At 40.0% G+C, this 22,349-nt stretch overlaps 1 protein-coding gene across 4 annotated transcripts; it reads right to left on the minus strand.

Annotated features, from left to right (window-relative positions):
• Positions 1-287: 287 nt before the first annotated feature.
• On the minus strand, positions 288-21,968 carry DDX59 (DEAD-box helicase 59). Of its 4 annotated transcripts, none has more exons than XM_082703863.1 (8): positions 21,831-21,968; positions 20,376-20,593; positions 18,594-18,761; positions 15,124-15,213; positions 8,708-8,959; positions 7,459-7,611; positions 6,831-6,959; positions 288-785 (listed from the first exon to the last, which is right to left on the minus strand). In XM_082703863.1, exons 2-8 carry the CDS (start codon positions 20,580-20,582, stop codon positions 522-524), a joined length of 1,263 nt encoding a protein of 420 aa, XP_082559989.1. In that variant the 5' UTR covers positions 20,583-20,593; positions 21,831-21,968; the 3' UTR covers positions 288-521. The 4 variants fall into 4 exon arrangements, with proteins under 4 accessions (XP_082559989.1, XP_082559987.1, XP_082559988.1 ...); XM_082703861.1 differs by having other exon boundaries at positions 19,785-20,593; XM_082703862.1 differs by lacking the exon at positions 21,831-21,968 and adding an exon at positions 21,410-21,544.
• Between the last annotated feature and the right edge of the window lie 381 nt (positions 21,969-22,349).

Raw genomic sequence — 22,349 nt, forward strand, 5'->3', positions numbered from 1 at the left:
ATAACATAAACTTTTATTTACCAAACTGAAGGGAAAACTAAGAATAGGATAGATATTTCATATTTATCTTTTAAAAGCAGCACTGACCATTTCTTCCAGTTTCTATCATTTACTTTCTTCCTAACATTCGTTTTTTGAACAATGATCCAAGCACTGATAGGCTTGCAGCACACGGGGGGACACTAAACAAAAGCATCACCATTCTGAGTCTGACTCCTCATTGTTCAGGTTCCTGGTTCTGACAGCAGCTCCAAAAATATTTATTAAGGAAAAACTGAGGCTTTGTCTAGACAGAAAAAATTTTACTTTATTTAGCAATTCATTTTCTGATTTTTTAATTTATGAGAATTAAAAGGGAAATAAATATAATACTGCAGTATAAATTTGAGATTCAATTTAAAAAATTTAAATTATGTTAAATGTTTTTGTTTCATGTACATGTCTCATTTACTCAAACCATACAATTATACAGAAATTTCACTGGTAATACACAATAAAAAATTGTTCAGTGGTATCACAAGTCATTTTTGAGAATTACTTTTATCATGTTTTCTAATGATGTCCATAAGATTAGCTCCTGTAACCAGATCATTCTGTGTCTGTTTATCTTTCTGTTGTTCCTTTCTTTTTTGGTCATGAAGGTAGGGGGAATTTAACAACTGTGGGGGAAGAATGGATCCTGTGGGTTTCACTCTTTTTGCAATATCCCAGAAGAGTCTTTTTGAATTGTTATTGATGAAAGTAATCGCTGTTCCATGTTGGCCTAATCTTCCCACTCTTCCAACCTGAAATGAAATGCAAAGAACATTTCACATAAAACCTCAATGTCGCCTGAAAGAAAATGAAGATTAGTATTTAAAGAGGCTTTACTAAGATTAACATTCATTCGCGTAGCATGTTTTTGAATTGCACATCTCAATGTAGTTTGTGAAACCAATTTAGTGGACTGCCACCTGCATATTTTTTAATGAAATAGCTTGAACAGAAAATAACAAAGCACCCACACATAATACCAGTAAGTACTGCTTGTTAAATGTTTGTTTCAGTTACGTATCCTGTGTGTGCATGTGCGTGTGTGTATGTGTGTAGGGTGGTAATGACACGAAGATGGTTCTTATCATCAGAAGGTTAGGGTAAAAGCTTTTTGAAAGCTACTGTTTTTAGAACAAGAAGACTATTTGCTTTAGAGTACTTCAGTGCCTCTGAAATGTGAGATTTAAGCAAATTCATTTTTTGCATCATTATTTCTGATTTTGATAAAATTCAATGGATACAAATTGGTGATGGAAACACACAAGAAACAAAATTTGCTCATTTCCAAATATACTGAGAAATTCTTCAGAAGGAGAGGGTAAATACACAGTCATGGGCAATTATGGCTCCTTAATTTAAATGTAGAACTTAAAATCTATTTTCAGAGTTATTTAAATGAATAGTTGCTGCCAATATACAGGACATTTTAAGGCTTAAAACAAAACAAAACAAAACATGGCCCTCTAGGGAATGAGACTGGGAACAAGTAAGGGAAGGAATGCTATTTTATTTAATTATGTTACTGAATTTATCCAATAAGGCTAAAAATTAATATAAAATATAGCTGTACTCACATACTGGAAGAAAATATTTGCAAATCATGTATCTGGTAAAGGTTTTCTAATATATAAGTAACTTTTACAACTCAGTAACAAAAGGACAACCCGATTTAAAAAGGGGCAAATAATTTAAACAGACATTTCTCCAAAAAAGATATACGAATGGCCAGTATGTACATGAAATCATGTCCATTTGTCGTTGGGGAAATTCAGATCAAAACATAAAAGAGAAGGGGGCCTGGGCGGCTCAGTTGGTCAAGCACTGAAGTCCTTTTTCAGGCTCAGCACCCAGCACAGAGTGCCGCACTCACTCTCTCTTTAAAATAAATAAAAATAAATAAAAATAAAATCTTAAAAGAACACAAGACAAGGAGGTATCACTTCACACCCTAGCACGGCTATAGTTAATAAGATAATAAGTGCTGTAAAGATTTTGAGAAATTGGAACCCTCATACATCACCGGTGAGGATGTAAAATCATGAAGCCGTGTTGGAAAAGGGTCTATCAGTTCCTCAAAATGATACACACAGAATTACTGTATGATCCAGCAATTCCATTCCCAGGTGTATGCCCAAAAGACATGAAAATGAAGAAATGTTGGCGAGGATAAGCAGAAAAAGGAAACCTGTGCTCTGTTAACTGGAATGTAATCTGGTATAGCCTCTGTGGAAAGCAGTAAGGAATTTCCTCAAAAAATTAAAAATAGAATTACCACATGATCTAGTAATTCCACTACTGGGTATTTACTCAAAAGAACAGGAAAACACTAATTTGAAAAGATAGATGCACTCCTATGTTTACTGCAGTATTATTTACAATAGCTGAATTACGGAAGCAGCCGTGCCACTTCTATGGAAGTGTCCATCCACGGGTGAATGAATAAAGAAGACATGATCTATATATGCCAGAGAGTACTACTTGGCCTTAGAAAGAATGGAATCTTGCCATTTGTAACAACATGGATGAATTTAGACAGTATAATGCTAAATGAAGCCAGTCAGTCAGAGAGAAAGAAATACTGTATGATTCCACTCACGTGGAATTAAGGAAACAAAACAAATGAACAAATTAAAAACGACAAAAACCAAAAAAGAGACTTAACCTTAGAGAACAAACTGACAGTTATGGGGGTGGGGAGATGGGTGAAATAAGTGAAGAGAATTAAGAGTGCATTTGTCCTAATAAGCACTGAGTAATGCACTGAATTGCTGAATCACTATATTGCACACCTGAAACTAATAAAATACTGTATTTTAACTGTACTGGAATTAAAACAAAAGAAATGAAAACCTACGTCCACATAAAAACTTGTATATGAATGCTTACAGCAGCATTATTCACAGTAAAAAAAAAAGTAGAAACATGCTAAATGTCCAGCAACTCTTGAACAAAGGTGGTATATCCTTACAATGCAATATTATGTAGCAATAAAAAATGTACTGATATATGTAGATGGGTAAAACTTGAAAACATCATGTTCAGTGAAAAAAGCCAGAGAAGACCACATACCATATGATTCCATTTATACGAAATTTCTAGAAGAGATAAATCTATAAAGACAGAAAGTAGAGTAGTAGTTGCTTAAGGGATGGGTGTGTGTGTGTGTCTGTGTACACGCATGTGCGCATGTGTGAGAGATGAAGGATGAGGAGTGATTGCTGATGGGTTGGGTATGGGGTTTTCTCTTGGGGATGATAAAAATGTTCTAAAATTGTAGTAATGGTTGCACAACTATATGAACATACTAAAACCACTGAACTGTACACTTTCAAGTGGTGAATTATATCAACTGAGACATAATTTATTCTAAGATATTTTATACTGAGATATAAGCTTTTTAAAAAAATAACTGCAATAGTCTACAAACTCTAAAAAACTTAACAAATTTAAAATTATTTTCCCAGAAGCTCTCTGCCCCTAAATTAGAAGCAGACATGCAGGGGCACCTGGGTAGCTCAATTGGTTAAGAGTCCGACTCCTCGGGGCACCTGGGTGGCTCAGTTGGTTAAGCAACCGCCTTTGGCTCATGTCATGGTCCCGGAGTCCCGGGATCGAGTCCCGCATCAGGCTCCCAGCTCCATGGGGAGTCTGCTTCTCCCTCTGACCTTCTCGCCTCTCATGCTCTCTCTCACTGTCTCTCAAATAAATAAATAAAAATATTAAAAAAAAAAAAAAAAGAGTCCGACTCCTGGTTTCACAACTCAGGACACGATCTCAGGGTTGAGACTGAGTCCCGCATCATCGAGCTCCATGCTCTGATTCTGTCCTTCTCCTTTTGCCTCTCCCCCCAGCTCATGCATGGCTGTCTCTCTCAAATAAATAAATCTTTAAAAGCAGGCACACAGGAATACCTACTATAATTTAAAATACATATATCCTCGGGGTGCCTGGGAGACCAAGTCAGGTGAGCATCTGACTCTTGGTTTTGGCTCAGATCATGATTATGGGTCCTGAGAGTGAGCCCCAAGTAGGGCTCTGCCCTCAGCGGGGAGTCTGCTTGTCCCTCTCCCTCTGCTCCTTCTCCCACTCATGCTCTCTTTTTCTCTCAAATAAACAAAATCTAAAACCAATCAATCAATCTCATAAAAGTCCATGTATCCTAAAAAAAACAAATATAAATAAAATGGAATTAAATAAAATACACATATCCTTTGACCGGGCAGGTCTCCTACGCATTTACCTTACAAATACACTGCATGAGAGGCATAACTATGCAGGTGGATGTTCAGTGCAGCGTTATTATTATTATTTTTCTAAATAGGCTCCATGCCCGATACGGAGCCCAACACAGGGCTTGAACTCATGGCCCTGAGAACTCAAGACCTGACCTGAGATCAAGAATCAGATGCTTAACTGACTGAGCCACCCAGATGTCCTGTGCAGCATTATTTAATAACAGAATATTAGAAACATGTGATTTCCATCAAATTCAAAGGGATTCATCAATTAAATTAAGATAATCCATACAATAGGTTACCATGCAGCCATGAAAAGAGATCAAGCCCTATTAAACAAATAAAACCATTTAAAGAGTTTAGAACAGGGCCTCCTCGTCATATGGGAAGCATTTCATACACATTAATATTTTTAAAATGATACCTATTATGTATGCTAATAAGGAAAGATGCCTAACACATATTTAATAAAGAAGGCAAGGCATAGACAGTTGGTGTAATATGGTCCCATTTATGTAGTAAGTGTAACTAGGTATGCATATACACGTATATTTGTGTATAAATAGGCATTTATATTTTCTGCACTGTTAACTGCAATATCTACTAAAAGGTAGGAGGGCTACCTTACAAAGACCTATTTTTTTATCTTGGGGTCCTTGGGTGGCTCAGTCAGTTGGACATCTGACTAGATTTTGGCTCGGGTCACGATCTCAGGGTCGTGAGATTGAGCCCCACATAGGGCTCCATGCTGGGGAGGGAATCTGTTGTGGAGTCTCTCTCTCTCCCTCCACCACTCCCCCTGCATGCACACGTGCACGTTCTCTCCCTAGAATACACAAACCTTAAAAAAACAAAAAACAAAAAAGGGTGCCTGGGTGGTTCAGTGGCTTAAAACCTCTGCCTTCAGCTCAGGTCATGATCCCAGGGTCCTGGGATCCAGCCCTGCATCGGGCTCTCTGCTCCACGGAAAGCCTGCTTCCTCCTCTCTCTCTGCCTGCTTGTGATCTCTGTCAAATAAATAAATAAAATCTTTAAAAAAAAGAAAAAGAGAAAGAAAGAGACTTATTTTTCATTTTATATCTTTTGTTGCTTGCATTATTTCTTATTGTGCATCTTCATACTTCACTTACTGAAGCAAGTGAACAAACAATACACTGATACAGAACCAGAAAAGCGGGAGGATATGGGGCCATTCTGAGCAGATGTTAGAAACTCTACAAAAATCAAGACCCCCTGAGGCCATAGCTCAGGGTACATGGTGAGTAACTGAGAGCCACAGGACTGACCTTGGGATGGCAAGAAAGAGTTAAATAATTATAATCAGCATATTCTACTTAAGAAGCAAAGGAGTTTCTTAAACATGTTAATATTTTAGAAAGATTACACCCCAAATCACTAAAAGTTTGGAAGAAAATAAGCTTCAGTGATCTGAGCAATCAATTCCTGTGTGCGAGTCAGTTCCGTGATGCACAGGTAACTGAGGCAGCACAGACAGACAGAGGCTCTGCTATATTATTACTAAGTAAAGACACAAGCAACAATGCCTTCAAGGCACTGAAAGCATTTCAGTGGGTGATCCCAGCAAATGCGGCATTCAGAGGTAATTCTACGAACATGACAGAAAGGCTTTACTTGAAGAGTCTGTAAGTGATGCCGGAGAAGGAAGACAGGTAGCAGTCAGGGAGATAAGGCGATGCTAACAGAAAGCTCTATTTCTGCTCGAAAGAAGAGCTGCTGTTATCTCTGGCAGCAAAATAAAGAAAAAAAACTTTAATAGGTGAAAGTCTAGAACAAATAAGGATATGAAGAAGAGATGAAGACAAGATTTCTAAAAAAAAAAACAAATACTTTTAATGGATCAGTTTTATTTTGGCCAGATATATTAACTTAAAACAAAGCCTTTTTTCCCCTTGGTTATAAAAGCCACTTAATATGCTTACTGAATAAGAAATACAAAGGAAGGAAAAATAACCCAAAAACTAGCTACTTAAAATTTTTTTACACTAACATTTTAGGTTATTATTTCTAATAATTTTAACCCATTTTAGGTATACATATAGTTTTTTAAAACAAAATTTAGTTTATATCCATATATACCTATTTTTAAATATTTTATTTTAAAGTAATCTCTACTCCCAACAGGGGGGTCGAACTCATAACCCTGAAATCAAGAGTCACATGCTCCACCAACTGAGCCAGACAGGCACCCCCATACATATACGTTTTATTTTTTTATTTTTTAAAAGATTTTATTTATTTATTTGACAGAGATCACAAGTAGGCAGAGGCAAGCAGAGAGAGAAGGGAAAGCAGGCTCCCTGATAAGCAGAGAGCCTGATGCGGGGCTCGATCCCAGGACCCTGAGATCATGACCTGAGCCGAAGGCAGAGGCTTAAACACACTGAACCACCCAGGCATCCCTACATATACATTTTAAAAACAAAATGATGTGAGAGTTTTTTTATGTCTATGATAAAACTTTTTTATCTCTTTAGTTACCATTCTACTGACAATGCCTCACCCAAGAAAACTCACGGTGGAAACATATAAAAATCTCTTTACCTGATGCACGTACTCGTCCATACTTGAAGGCATATCGAAATTGACAACCAGCTTGACACTGATCAAGTCTAGGCCTCGTCCCAGGACTCCTGTGCTCACCACAACTTCATAGTCTCCTTCAAGTAATCCCTTCCCGACAAAGCAACACAATTCATTATTCAGAATTTATCTTACCTGCTTTGATACAATTCAGACATCTTTTCTTTTTTCAAAGCTTTCTTCATCAATATTGTTGTTGCCAAATCTTTTCAATAAGTTAAGGTCTTAATATAACTGAGGAACATGTGTAGTTTAATTCTTCCCAAACCCTCCCCATTCCTGGTATCAATTTTTTTTCTACTAATGTATTCTGGCAAACATTTCCAAGAGTGAATTTATTGCTCTCCCCCAGTCTAAACTGACTTGATTCCAGAAATGGTGGATTCTGAATTAGTAATCTATGTAGTAATCTACAATGTTCCCCCATAGGGAACAGGCTTATTGCTCCCAAAACACAGAAGCCTGAGCAAGAGGAACAATTAGCTCACAGTCCTGCCTGCCTGAAATTCTTGCAGTCATTAAAAAACTCTGCTTTAAAAACCTGCTGGTAATATGGGGTCCCTTAAGAAGAGAATGCTGAGTGTCAAACCTTCAATATGTTTTTCCTTTCTGTTTGTGATTTTTCCGAATGTATAGATACGCTTTTTAAACCTGTGATTTTCTGCACTGCCTCGCTTAAGAGATCTGCTCCCAGCTTGCAGTCCACAAATACTAACACTGGAGGCTTGAAGAGCTTCTTATCCTGAAAAATGAAAAACATGTTTTTAAAATTATTCATAGAACATAAATCAAAATGGGAAGTTTTTCTGAAAGCATTAGTATAAGCTAGTTATCAAAAGGTTTATAGAGGAAAAATGAGTGTTAAAATGAGTGTTTTCTTTAAAACATGCACAAACCAAATCACAAAACTCTACTGCCCTTCATGTTTCCTCCATTATTTCATTAATATTGCAAAAACAATTTTAAAATTTTGAGTGTAATTTAAAATTATAAATACTGTTTATAAGTAAATACAAACTGTATTTAACTTACTACTTTATTTCTTTAATTAATTTTTTTTTTAGAAAGAGAGTGCCCAAGCAAGCTGGGGAAGAGAGAGAGGGAGAGAGGAAATTTTAAGCAGGTTCCACGATGAGCAAGGAGCCCAACATGGGGTTCAACCTCAAAACCCTGAGATCATGACCTGATCTGAAACTGAACCCAATGCTTAAGTGACTGAACCACCCAGGCACCCCCTTTCTACTTTAAGTAACTGTGCTTACACATTACGACCCACTTAATAAATTTCTGTTTAAACAAGTTACTGCTGGGACAACCTGCGTGGCTCAGTCAGTTAAGCATCTGCCTTCAGCTCAGGTCATGATCTCGGGGTCCTGGAATCAAGTCCCGCATGAGGATCCCTGCTCAGCAGGGGAGCCTGCTTCTCCCTCTGCCTACTGTTCCTTCTCCTTGTGATCTCTCTTTCTGACAAATAAATAAATTAAATATTTTTTAAAAATGAGCAAGTTACTGCTAAAAAAAATTATATTTCTCAAGGACAGAATGGCCAAGAAAGAACTTGTCTTTATCTAATATATAAAACTACTAAAAATTTTTGAAATAAAAATATTATTTAGGAATAATCTTGATATTTATGTCCTTCTATAATACAGAAAATGAAAAACAACCCTGCATCCATACAGTATTTATTTGATCCCCACAGAATTCCAAAGTAAAGCAATTTATTATTAAATATCTAGACAAATTACCCAAAAGCTGTATCTAAAAATCGTTATCTTAAGAATTGTAAAAGATGCAAACACTGTCTACAAAACAGTGTTGCGTGGTTCACTACTCACATTTAAGATTTCAAATAATTTCTTCTTTTTGGCTGGTTCTTCCACCCACAAAATAATCTGGCGCACACTGGAACAGGGCAGGTTCTTTTCCCCAGTGATAATTCTCACAGGATTCTGCAGAAGCTGGCTTGCTAGTTGTTCTATGCTAGCTGGAATTGTAGCTGAAACCAAAATGGTCTGACAATCATTAGGAACGTTTTCCAAAATGTCAAGCACTTGCTGTTGAAAGCCCATCTTTAACATGGTATCGGCCTAAAATGAAATCATTTTAAAGTTAGTCCTACTTGACATTAAAACCCTGAGCCACCCAAGGAAAAAAAAGATATGATTAAGAACATGAAAAATTAAAAACTTCTGTACAGAATATACTACAATGTCAAAATATAAAGAATTGGGAAAATATATATTTATATAAACTTATACATTGTATAATTACATGTTTTTAGTGATATACAAAGATTTTTATGGCATTATTAATACTGGCAACAAATGTATAAACCCTAAATATCCATCAATAGGGGATCTGGGAAATAAAATATGGTAGAGCCATATACTACAACACTGTGCTATCATTAATTATGAGAAGAAAGTCCTTTATTAAATGATACTCACTGCTAGGAGGAAAAAAGCAAAGTGCAGAACACTATGTATAACGTGGTACCATTTGCATATAAACCCAAGAAACTCAATTGCTAACTCTGGGGAAAGGGCCTGCAGGCTGTGGAAGGGAAGGCAATAAAATTTTTCATTTTATAGCTTTTAGCAAAGTTTGGGTTTTTGTTTTTTTGTTTTACCATGGACATATATTTATAATAAAATATTAAATAAATTTATTAATATTAAATAAATTAATATTAAATATTAAATAAATTAAAAAATTTAATGTTGAGGGCTTTTGCTTCTGTATATATTTCTGCATTGCTAGTTTTCTTTTCTTTTTCTTTTTCTTTTTTTTTAAAAAGATTTTATTTATTTACTTGACAGAGAGAGAGATCACAAGTAGGCGGAGAGTCAGGCAGAGAGAGAGAGAGAGAAGCGGGCTCCCGCTGAGCAAAGAGCCCAATGTGGGGCTCGATCCCAGGACACTGAGATCATGACCTGAGCCGAAGGCAGCGGCTTAATCCACTGAGCCACCCAGGCGCCCCGTGCATTGCTAGTTTTCAAAAACGATTTATGTATTACTAAGCAAACAAGAAAAAATTTTGTTAGTGCTGCTTTAAAATAATGAAAGATAAAGGCTATCTTGATTTTTTAAATACAATCCAGGTGTCTATAATTTTGAAAATTAAGATATTCAACTATTTCAGTGTATTTAGACTAAAGCATTGTATTTTTGTTGTTATTTCTTTGTTTTGTTTTTTATTTTTTAAGTAGGCTCCATGCCCAGTGTGGGGCTCAAACTCATGTCTCTCAGATCCGAAGTCTGATGCTCTACTGACTGAGCCAGCCAGGCATCCCTAAAGTACTGTATTTTTAAGTGTCCATTAATGTGGAAGTTTAAACACTCACTTTAATATTATTCATTCTATGATATTTAAAAAATCTAAAATAAACATGATGGTCTAGGTTTGATCCTGGCTCTACCTAGGACCTTAAATTAAGCATGTTAATGAATGGCTATACGCCCTAGTTTTTCCTTTTATAAATGGGAGTGATAATGGTTACCACCCCATGGGGCTGTTATGAGGATTCATGAGATAAAATACTTAAGACCCTTGAGACCACACTCACAGCATGGTCTCTATGTTTCAATTTACCATGAGACACAGAGCATGTGCATATGCACATGGCAGTATGTCTTGCAAACATCCCCTGCTTTTCCTCAATAATCCCACTAAGCCCCTCTCATCTTAGGAGATGGCCTCGCTTCTCCCAGTTCAGAAAAGAGAGAAGCCATCAGAAATAAGTTCGCCCCGTTTCTTTCACCCAAGCTTCCCCACATCTAACCTGTTCACACTAACATGCCCCAAATCCAGCTGTTTCTCTCCAGCTCACAGTTGTAAGACCCCCCCTCATCCTGTCACCCCCACAACGGAAGCCATCCACCTCAAGCACCCAGCTTGAACATAAACCGTATCTTCTAGTACATAAATCATATCTGCTACTCCTCTGCTGAAACCCTCCAGTAATTTCCCATCACATATAGACTAAAACCCAACAGCCAAAAGTCCTACAGTTTCCATCTTCATCCACTTCTCCGACTTCATCCCCTACCATTCCTCCATGTCACACCCCACGACCCTATCACACCAGCCTTCTTTCTGTGCTCAGCTACCTAATGCTCGCTCCCACGTTAGCTCCTGCACACTGGCTGTTTTGTTTGAAGCAGTCTTTCCTCCAGATGGATCTCTGCGTGGCTGGCTCCTTCTCATTCCGGTTTCAGCAGAAATGGTGTTCAGGGAACCCTCCTCTGATACTAACCTGTGTACCAACATTTGTCATGGCTTATCTCGCCTTCCACTGTATCCTCAAAACCAAGGATAGTGTCTATCATGTAAAAATCCCTAAAAAGGCATCTGATGAACAAATAAACACTCATTAAATCTGAGCACTGAAAAAGCATTGTCAGGCAGCATGCTAGTCAGTGTGTCCCAAATCTCCCTGAAGACAAGAATCACCCAGAAAGAGTTTTTACATATTCCTGGACTCCCAACTCAGGCCTACTGAATCAGTATACCCAAGGAAGAGGTGTGGACTTCTATTACATTCACTGAACACACTGGATGATTCTTAACCATTAGAGAAACTTGGACCAACACGGTGCTTGATTGCAGGGATATAGCAAGGAACATAACACAAGAGAAATGATAACAGTCTATATCCAGGTCAACAGAGCCTAGAGGAAAGAAGGCCGGAAGTCTATCAGGAGAACTGATAGAAGGTTTCAGAGCCATGGACACATAAAGAAGGAAGAGGGGACAGGAGAGAATTCTAGGCTAAAGGACAGATATGTGGAAGACACAGAAGAGTAATAGAGCAGATTTTTCTAATTCTAAAGGAATTCTCTTAGTCTCCATGCCTGACCATTTCTGTATCTTCACCCTCCTCTTGAAACAGTGGCTTCTCTCTTCAGGGATATTACTCATTCCCAGTTCCTGCTTGGTCTCTCAGACTACTTCTCTGTTTACTACGGACTCATCTTCAAACTTCACAAGCAGACACTTAGCCCCAGACCTTGTCCCTCCCTCTCATCTTTCTCCCTTGGAGAAACCAGTGTGGCTCACATGGGTGCTGATGCCACACGGTATTTCCCCTTCATGCACCATTCATAAGAAATTCAACATCTCTAAAACCAACTCAAATATTGTTAAGCCCAACCCATACCCACTTGTCCTTTACTTAAAATTAAAGGCACAACCAGAATTTATAGAGTCTCCTCAACCACCTTCTCCATCTTCTCTCATATTCAGTCATCAGAAGATTCATGAATGATTGATTTACAGTGATTGTCAAATGTACTCATGCCTCCCACTGCCTCCGCCCTGTCCCTGACCCTGCTCACCTCTTGTCTGGGTTGCTAGCCATTCTGTCCCACAGATTCTTTCTTCTTTAATTTCTCTTTCATGGAGCAGCAGAATAACCTTGCTAAACCACCACTTTCCACATGTGACACCCCAACTCAATAATTTAGAAAGCCTCATTGTTTCCCACATCAAATCCAAAATCCTCTGCTTCTCTTTCAAGGCCCTCTATAATTTGGCCCCACCCTAACTACCCAACTTTACTTCCTATTATTTCTCAGGATGAACGCATCAAGCTGGCTGGTCCCTCCGTGCTTTGTGCTTGGCCTTTCTGGCTCTGCTCATGTTAGCCTTTTCACCTGGAATACTCGATATGTTCCCTAATTTTCTAAATCCTATTCCATCTGTGGATGACCAGGTAACACCCCATGACATCGGAGAAGCCATTTTTACGGTGCCAATCCACACATTCTCTCATTTCGCCTTTTCACCTTAATTGTCTTGAACAATTAGCATATCATACACAGTGCCATTATTTTACTAACACTTCGTATCAGGAGTCAGCAAACTAAGGTTCTTGAGACAAACACAGGCCTTTATGTGTTTTTGTAAATAGAGCTTCAGGAGAAAGCAGTCACACCCGATTATTTACCTACTGTCTCTGGTTGTACTGAGCCGTAGCAGCAGAGACCACGTGGCCCCCAATGCCTACAGTATTTCCTGTCTGGTCCTTTACGGAAAGAGTCTGCCATTCCCTGGCCTGCACTACACCTTTTAGCAGCACTTCTGGGTGTCAGTGTAGGTGATAATGCTCTTGCCTTTACTTCAAGTGGTTGTGTATTTTTCTCTAGTAGGTCTTCAGCACTTTGGAGGTCATAATAATATTTAAAATTTCTTTGTGATGCCATCCGAACTGATCCAGAGTTGGTCAGTCTGTACCTAAATAGCACTGCTGGGCCAAAGTCAGTCTCAGTACATGATCAGTTATGTAGCTTACCAGTTCATTTCCTGCAATGCTGGAACAGAGGCTGCACAGGACAAGCACTTGGCACAGGTTTGCTGAATGAATACTCCTTTTGTATTCTGAGCACAGCACTGAGGTGCCCTGTGGTGGCTCATTCATTGGCAAAAGTGAAAATGTCGTGGGGAGAAGCAAGCAGAAATGGGATCTAACTTTAAAATCTGAGGATCATTTCTCCGGCTCATAGCATGGTGAGGACGTCAGAACACATGGACTGAGCAACAGCGGAAAGCCCACCCGTACTTGACGATAACCGGATGCAGTAAGTCAGCTGACACTAAAGACACACCAGGCAAGTGCTGACTTAGCAGTACTTTTTAAAGGACTAAATAACAGTTCACAATAGCCAAGGTAGAGAAACAACCCAAGTGTCCATCAGCGAATGAACAGATAAAGAAAATGAGTTGTATATATACACAATGGAGTATTATTCAGACTTAAAATTCTTTCCTTTTTTTGTAACGTGGATGGACCTGAAGGACACTATACTCAGTGAAGTGAAGTAAGCTAGACAGAAAAAGACAAATATTATACAGTAACACTTACATGTGGGATGTAAAAAAGTTAAAAATAAGAAAATAAAAGTCAAATTCATAGAAATTAGGAGAAGAATGATTGCCAGAGGCTGGAAGGTGGGTGAAACAGGAAGAGATCTAGGGCTAAAGGGTAAAAACTTACAGTTATAAAACAGATAAGGTCTGAAATCATAACAGTTACCATAGTTGGTATCACTGTATTGTATAATTGTAATTTGCTAAGGGAGTAGAATTTAAATGCTCTCTCTCACATACACAAAAATAAATATGTAAGAAAAAAACACAAAAAACTAATAAAGGACTGAATAACATTACATTTACACAAGACTTTTCAGATCTATGAGACATGTTCACAATCATTACTTCATCCTTGCCACAACTCTGGGAGATTAAATGACTTGCCCAGCATCCCATAGTGGCTGGAGAAAAGGCTCAAATCCTCATCTCGCGGATCTTACTTACGTGTTCTCTCCATATCCTCTGGTACCCTACTGCTACCTCCTGGGACCCACAGTAGGGGGACCACGTTACCATCACTGGTCAGCCCCTGGACCCCACATTTCTGATCACTGCTGGAACCCTGCTCTGTGACTGCTGTTGGGACATGTGTGAAAGTGGGCATGTGATACACTGCAGGCCAAACCAGCCCTTGCCCAGGCTGGGCGGACACATGGCTTTCTGTCCTCATGCCGGTTCACGTGCTGGAATATCATCAGCTAAAAACATATTTATTTCACCTTACTAAGCAAACCAAAACAATAAAAACACCTATATGCTCTATGTCACACTGAAAATCACAACAGACACCTATGTCCACACAGAAAAAATGCAAAAGGTCATCCAACTAAGCATGATGAGTTACTTCCAAACTCCCTCTTGATAGTTATTGGCCATGGACATGTTTATTTTTATAGGCAAATGACAACCAGTGTCAAATGTTTAAAAAACTTATCACTGAGGGATGCCTGGGGGGCTCAGTTGTTAAGTGTCTACCTTTGGCTCAAGTCATTATCCTGGGATCGAGCCCTGCTTCGGGCTCCCTGCTCAGCCAGAGGCCAGCTTCTCCCTCTCCCTCTGCTGTGTTCCCTCTCTTGCTATGTCTCTCTCTGTCAAATAAATGATAAAGTATTTTAAAATAAATAAATAAATAACTTATCACTGAGAGTATAGTAGATGTTGGATTTGTGTTTTCTGTCAATTAGGAAAAAAACAGCTGGTTGTATTTGTTAACGTGGTTTAATTTGGGTGCACTACAGGTTAGGGGCAGTGCCACACAGGAGCCAGCTTAAAACTGACTACTGTGACTGAAAATGCCTGAACACACGGTGAGTTTATAGAATATAATATACTTTTCATAAATTAAACTATATGACTATGTTCTAAACAACAATTACTTACTTCATCTACTACTACAATTTTTATACCACGGAGTTCTACAGAGCTCTGTTTTATTATATCCAGAAGTCGCCCAGGAGTTGCTATGATAACCTGAAGAACAGAGAAAAAGAAAAAAAAAGTTAGATAATACTCCTTCCTTTCTTCCTTCCTTCCTTCTCTCTGTCCTTACTGAGTGGCTACTATGTGCCAGCCGCTGGGCTAAGTACTCAGAATTCAATGATGATTAAGTCACACATAGTCTCTGCTCTCATGAATCTCACAACATAAAGGAACAGAAAAAACAAACAAATACCCATGAGGTCAGTAGACTAATAAATGGAGGCATCTATCCAGCCCTAGCTAACATGTAAGTTAAAACTTAAAGGAATAGTGGAAGCCAGTGAGGAGAAGGCAGAGGGAAAACATTCAAGAACCTTCTGAAGCTGGAAAACCACTGAGGTTTCCACTGGGTAAAAAAGGGGGAGAAGACCTGGGTGAGGCTTGAAAGGAGGCAGAGGCCAGACCAGAAAAGGTCTAGCAGGCAGGCTGACTGCTATCTGGTCTGTAAACAAAAGCAAATCCCTGAATCCTTCTGGGCCTGCTATTCTGTTTTTAAATTAAAAGGTTGGACAAAAGGATTTCTAAAGTTGCTTAAGGCTCTTAACACTTAGAACATAATAGTTGAAGCAGTGGTAAAAAGTAGGGCCTGTTTGGTCAAACTTCAGTAGAGATCTTAGCTCTAGCAATTGATAATGGTGTGAGTCTCTGTTCTCACGTTCATAAAATGGAAATGATAGTAATTACTGTGAGGATTAAATGAGACCGTGCCTGGTGTAAAGTATAGTAGTTACAAATGATCTCATAAATTTAATTGTATTCCACTTTTCAAGGACACACCGACACAATGGTGAGACAGATCATGGAGAATGATAAAATTTCAGGGCTGTAGTAAGGATCTATATCTATAGAACTATAGAGTTCCGCTTAGTTTCTTCGGAAATACCATAAACATTTAAATCTGTTGTAGTTATTTTGACCTGAGCTCATCCCTTCTATTTCTATTTATTCCCCCCCCCCTGCTTTTTTTTTTAATAAACCTTTCTTTAATGAACTCCCCCCCCATTCTTTTAGTGTGGGAATTTTAATAAATTTATAATAAACTTAATAAAGTCTAAAGTAAATCGATACATTTAGCTTTTTCTTGAGCAACCAAGGGCAAACGATTTAACACCAATCACAACTTTCCTGCACTTACATGCTACAGTCGGCCAGTATTTTACTTCTATTTTTTTTTTAAACCCACAGATTGTTCATTATTACTTTTTATTTAGTCAATGTTTGTTCACATTTACCCACATTCTTAGGCTTTTCTTTGCTTGCCATTCTTTCTTTGATCCCACATCTTCCTTTCCAGAATCATCTTCTTTAATGCAGAATATCTTAGTTTCTGTTCTTTTAAATAAGTCTACTAGTAATAAACTCCCTCTCAGTTTTCTATATCTGAAAAGGTCTCTATCTTGCCCTGGCTTTTGAAAGATCACTTTGTTGAACAGACAAGACTTTTTCTTTTTTTTTTTCCCAGGGGGGTATATGTGAAGGACACAGCCTGGCATGGGGAGTGGGCAAGGCACAGGGTGATGAGGGGCCTCTGGAGAAAGGTGACCCTGCACGGGGTGTTGCGGTCTAAGGGGGTGAAGAGGATGCAGGGTGGAGTCTAGGAAGGAAGGCATCACTGGGGGGCAGGGGACAGAAATGAGGATGGGCGAATGGTTACATATAAGATGGCTGGTCAAGTAAATAAACATATAAAAGATAACAGGTAGCAGGTTTCTCACTGCCAGAATGATAAATATGGAAACAGGAAGCACCAAAATGAGTCTTGCTGTGTTGAATTAGAGTTGGAAGTATCAACATGAATTCATGGTCTATAATAAATGTAGATCAGAAACACACACTTATGGAACATTCTTTCCTTCCATTCACTGACAGGTCCTAGAAGCAATGGTACCTTAACAGCAAAGAGCAATAGCAATGAGCCCAACCAAGAGCCCAGCTCTTGATTTCTAGCTACTATCCTCTACCAAAAGGACTCAGGGCAGCTTGGGGAAAGGCAGGATTCCAGGGCTGAGTCAAGGGAAGAACAATTTAAGCATGAACATCTTCTTCAGATAGAAAGAAAAAAAGTGCTCAAAGAATGATTGGGATATAACAAAGGCCACAGAAACCAACTTCACAGTGCTTCCACCGCTCAAATTGGGGACAACTGGAGAACCAAAGCAAATCATGGTAATAACGCATTATAATCCTTTAAATATAGTAGGTAATTCTGAGTCATCCTGGAAATTTGGTAAAGCACAAGAAAAATATAATATCAAAGTACTCAAAATACTTAACTAAATACAAAGGCAAAAAATAAACTTTACTTTTACTTTCCAGAAAATATCACCAGTAGAAGGACAGACTGAAATGGTGTATCACCTAAAAGGATGTAATGAAAAGAACAAAGCATCTCTTCTTCCATGATATTCCTTTCAAAGATGCATAACTTGAATCTAATCAATTGAGGGACGTTCTTCAAAGCAAGCAGTTTATAATCCTTAAAAGTGTCAAGATCATGGAAAAAAAGGAAAGAATAAAGAACTGTTCTAAACTGAAGGAGATGAAAGAGATATGGCAACGGAAGGCAAAATGTGATTCTGAACTGCGTTCTTGTGCTACTGAAAAGAAAAGTTGACAGAATGATTAGTAAAACATGAATGGGCTTTGAGGAGTAAATGATAGCAATGTTTACTCCTGAAGCATTCCAGTGTATCCATGTTAATTTCCGGATTCTGTAACTGTACTGTGGTTACGTGGGATAATGCCCTCGTTTGTAGAAATCACACTCTAAAAGTGTATCAGCTATAGATCCTTAAATAAATGCCATCTTTCTGAGATTTAACTTCTGAACCATAAGACGATATGCCCACAGACCTTCAAGAGCAAATGTGAGGGGCACTTGGGTGGCTCAGTGGGTTAAGCCTCTGCCTTCCGCTCAGGTCATGATCTCAGGGTCCTGGGATCGAGCCCCACATCTGGCTCTCTGCTCAGCGGGGAGCCTGCTTCCTCCTCTCTCTCTCTGCCTGCCTCTCTGCCTACTTGTGGTCTCTGTCTGTCAAATAAATAAATAAAATCTTAAAAAAAAAAAAAAGAGCAAATGTGATTAAATGAGGTAGTGCACAGGAGAACATCCAATAGCATTTGACATATGACAGCTACTCAATAAATTGTGTTCCTTTCCTATAGAAAACAACCTTAAAAATAAAATTAAGGCTTACGTGGTAAGAATGTAAAGGTTAACCTACAAAAACAAAAATAAAAATAAACAAAGGGTAACCTAAAAATCACACTTACAAGTTCCTCAAGGGCAAAAACAAAACGACACCAAAGAACCCTAGCTCCCACATTGCTTATAATACTTTTCAAAGGCATTGTATCAAACTGGTGCTTACCTTCACATGTTGTCGCAAACGATAAAGCTGTGGGGGTAAGGGTAAGCCCCCTACCAGAAGCACGGTTTTCATGCGTGGCAGACCACTCATCAGTTCTTTAGCTTGGCTCTCTATCTGAATGGCTAGCTCTCTTGTTGGTGTAAGAATGAGAGCAGATGGAGTTTTGCTCTGCAAAGATGTGAAAAACAAGTCTAAAAACGCCGGCAATTAATTCCTGTTGATGTGGACTAAATGTTCAAAGTGATTCTGGGGATGTTCCCATCAGCCCAACTAGTTATGAACCTTGCCTTTTGCTCCCTGCAAATTTTCTCTCCAAAAACCACCGTAAATGGAACCCTTCCTTATATAACAGATGTACAGTGAAAAGGTCAAAACTGGGGCCAGGGAGAAACACCCACAATAACCAGGGTGGGAAAACTGAAGGCCAGTTGGACCCTGAAATCTCGAGCCAATCTCTTCAGAAGAGAAAACCAGGAAGATCTGGTTTTCCATCAGTGAGTTTCACTTGTATTTTGAACATCTGGTGTTTTCTTTTATTTTTTTCCCCCTCACATGATCTTCTACAATTCTTTAGTTTTCCAAATTTTCCTCCTGTACCTCTCCTCTCTTTGCCTGTGTTTTATAGTGGTTTCCCTTCCTATCCTACCTCAGACCTCATAAACTCACTAGTCCTTGGCAAATATGTCAGCGAAATTAATTACGCGTAGGAGTGCTTTGCACACTATAAACTAATAAGTAAAGTAAGGTAGCATTATTTTAAGATGAACCACGAATCGCATTGAAGGATGTATTTTGAACTCTATAATAACTTTCCAACTTTGGTATAAATCATTTTTTTCAAAACACAAAATCCAAGGAGGCTAAATGGACACAAAAATTGCAGGTCATTCAGTCGGCAGGATTTTTTTTTTCCCCAAAGCAAAAGTATATTTCTTGAAAAGAAAATTTGTTGAAAGAAAATATATTTTAAGGAAGGCGATTTTTAAGACCTTCAATGAAAAGATCTTTGGTTCAATCTGATAAAAGAAAAATTCCCTAAAATTGTGTTTTTCATAGAAACTATCAGAAGCAAAATCACCAGGAGCAATAATGACTGAAGTTATAGTTTCAGCTTGCAGTTTTAATATAGTTAAGGATGAAACTTTGTCTATACCCGACTTGCTTCTGAGAATAACACCTGAGAATTCTTACCTCACATAAAGCTCGGGTGATAACAGGAAGAAGAAAAGCAGCTGTTTTTCCTGAGCCAGTATCAGCACTGGCCAGAATGTCCCTTCCCAGAAGTCCCACAGGAATCATCTGCATTTGGATGGGGGTTGGAACTTCATAGCCTGATTTCTTCAAGTTGAGATTCAAGGCCTCAGGGAAACCGCAGTGCTCAAAGTCAATAATGGGTCTGGTGACATCTTGCCCTTGAGCTACAATTCCTAGCTGCCTTTTAAGATTTTCAATTTGGTCTTCCTGAAGGTTCGAAATAAAGGGGTGCTCTCTATAGACATAAAAAGCATTAAGTGGAGACTCTGGCCCAGAATCCACTTTGTGTGGATCACTGAGCTTTAATCTTTCTTCCTTTTCTTTTACTTGCAAAAGATGTTTTGCTTTACACTCCAAACTACACACATCCTCATCTGTCTTATCACAGATGTACTCTCCATAACGACCACAAACAACACAGACAGGTTCCCCAGGTTCCGGCCACCTCTGCGTTTTGGAAAATGACTTAACAGGCTCTTCAGAAAGATCGCTATCCTTCGCATCCTGCTGGGGTCCAACCAAACCAACCTCGGCCAACTGACCAGTTGTACTGGGGAAAGGGCATGGTTCCACGCTACGCCCTTCGGCTTCTTTTGTAACTAACGCATCAGCTCTATCACCTCTGCCTTCAGCCAGCCGCAGGTCTTCTGCATCTGGTTTAATTTTCTTAGCTGTACAACTTTTGCCATCATCATTAGCACTCCTCTTGATTTTGAGAGATCTTGGAACAAACATCCTCCAGTATTCTGTTGAGAAAATCACATAATGAGATGTATTTTACCCTCAAAAAAGTCCACATGTAAAGTACCATATGGCTATCCTGCAGTCAGCCTACGGTCCTAGGGCTTTGCCTGCAAGGAATCAAAGAAGGCATCATGACACTACTTAATAGCAAGCTTTCTTTCCATTCACAAATTTCCTCTAGTGGAAAAAAAAAGAATCCTTTTTCCTTATACATGGGAATGGTGAACCTTTGCACTCTGCTTAATACAGCCTTGTGCATGCAGGCTGCTTCTGCTGACTACTTGCACTTTGAAATACCAAATATTATAGAAATTCTGGAGTAAATCCTTCTATTACATTTTTCACAAAACAGAAGGGATACTTCACAACTGGGATCTTTAAAATCAAAACCAGAAAGCATAGAGAAAAATGCTATTTTAGTAACACGTAGGTATTGCTACGTTCCAAGCACAGTGCTTAGTGCTTCACAAGGGAACCCTCACAAGCCCGTAAAAGGGGCTTCGCACCATCCCCGCACAGATACGCGCTCGCACACTATGCTGTATTATGTACTGTAATTTTTCACAGGAGGAACGTTGGCCATTTAGAGATTAAGCGGCTTGTCCAAGCTCACACCCTTACTAAATGTCAGAACCCGAGCACGGTGGGCTCCAGAACGCAAGCTCTCAAGCACTGCCATGCCTGTTTCCACCAAGAATGTTTTTGCAAAATGACGTGGATTGTGAAAGGCCTTTAACCTAATTTGGGGACTACTACATATACTAATAACCATTTCTCGCAAAAAAAAAAAAAAAAAAAAAATTCTTAAGCTAAATTACCAGATTCAGTTCTTCCAGAAAAATTCCAACAAAAAGTGCAACTGAAGATGTAGAATTACTGCCCTAAGTCTCCGGGAACGTCAAGGAGGTTGGGGGAGGGACGGCTCTGTATCAGCAGGAAGCGCTTGGGACTGAGGTCCTCGAATGGCGAAACGGAGCAGGCTCCAGCGGGGCGGGCGGCTAGGCCTCCGAGTCCCCCGCGGCCCCCGACCCCTCCCGTCCCAGGCTCCCGGATCCTCCCCTCGGGCGTTGCCCTTCACCGCGGCCCCGCGGCCCCCCACCCAGAGGCGCGTGCACGTCACGGCGCTGCTAGGAGACGGGGCAGGCGGGGCACCGCGTTCCGGCGGGAGGCCCGGGACGAGGCGACAGCAAGGGTGGGAGGGGAACTGCTCACGGGGCGGGGGGAGGGGGTGTATCCTACCGCCGCGGCCTAGCGCCCCGCGTCCCAGAGGAGAGGGAGCCCGACGGGAAGGAGGTCGGAGCTGCCGGGGCCCGCGGCCCGCTCACTGGCGCAGACTTGGGGCCGCGTCCTCTCCCGCTCGGGGCCGGTTTCCTCCTCCCAGCCCTGGGCCAGCCTTCCCTCCGGCAAGCCTGGACTCGCTCGGCCACACTACGGTTCCGAGGGAACGTGCGGAGCGCAGAATCCACTTCTCCGGGTTTTGGGAAAAGACCGCGGCGCGCGTTAGCGCGCGGGGAAGGCGGGGCTACCGTGGGAGGCGGAGCTTGGCTGGGAGCTGGCGGGGGCGGGGAGCGCGAGGGAGGGGCGGGGCCTGGGAAGTTCCGAGCCTTTCGGTGCCCTCTTCCCCGCTCCAGGGCGCTGGTAAGTTTCGGATCCTGGCTGGAGCTGGCCAGGTTCTGCAGGGCGGGGCGGATTTGGGGAGCCTCTTGGAAGAATTTACGTAATCGAGTGGGCCGGGACTGCTGAAAAACAGTTTGACCG

This window comes from Mustela nivalis (genome assembly GCF_964662115.1).
Source record: "Mustela nivalis genome assembly, chromosome: 16".
In the NCBI taxonomy this organism is placed as follows: Eukaryota; Metazoa; Chordata; class Mammalia; order Carnivora; family Mustelidae; genus Mustela; species Mustela nivalis.

Excerpts from the sequence above, each read along its gene's own strand:
- DDX59 (XM_082703861.1), bottom strand. The coding sequence starts at position 20,582 with ATGTTTGTTCCAAGATCTCTCAAAATCAAGAGGAGTGCTAATGATGAT. Across the intron at positions 18,762-19,784 it reads TCACCCGAGCTTTATGTGAG|AGCAAAACTCCATCTGCTCT; the intron begins GTAAGAATTCTC and ends ACATCTTTGCAG. Across the intron at positions 8,960-15,123 it reads AAATTGTAGTAGTAGATGAA|GCCGATACCATGTTAAAGAT; the intron begins GTAAGTAATTGT and ends ATTTCATTTTAG.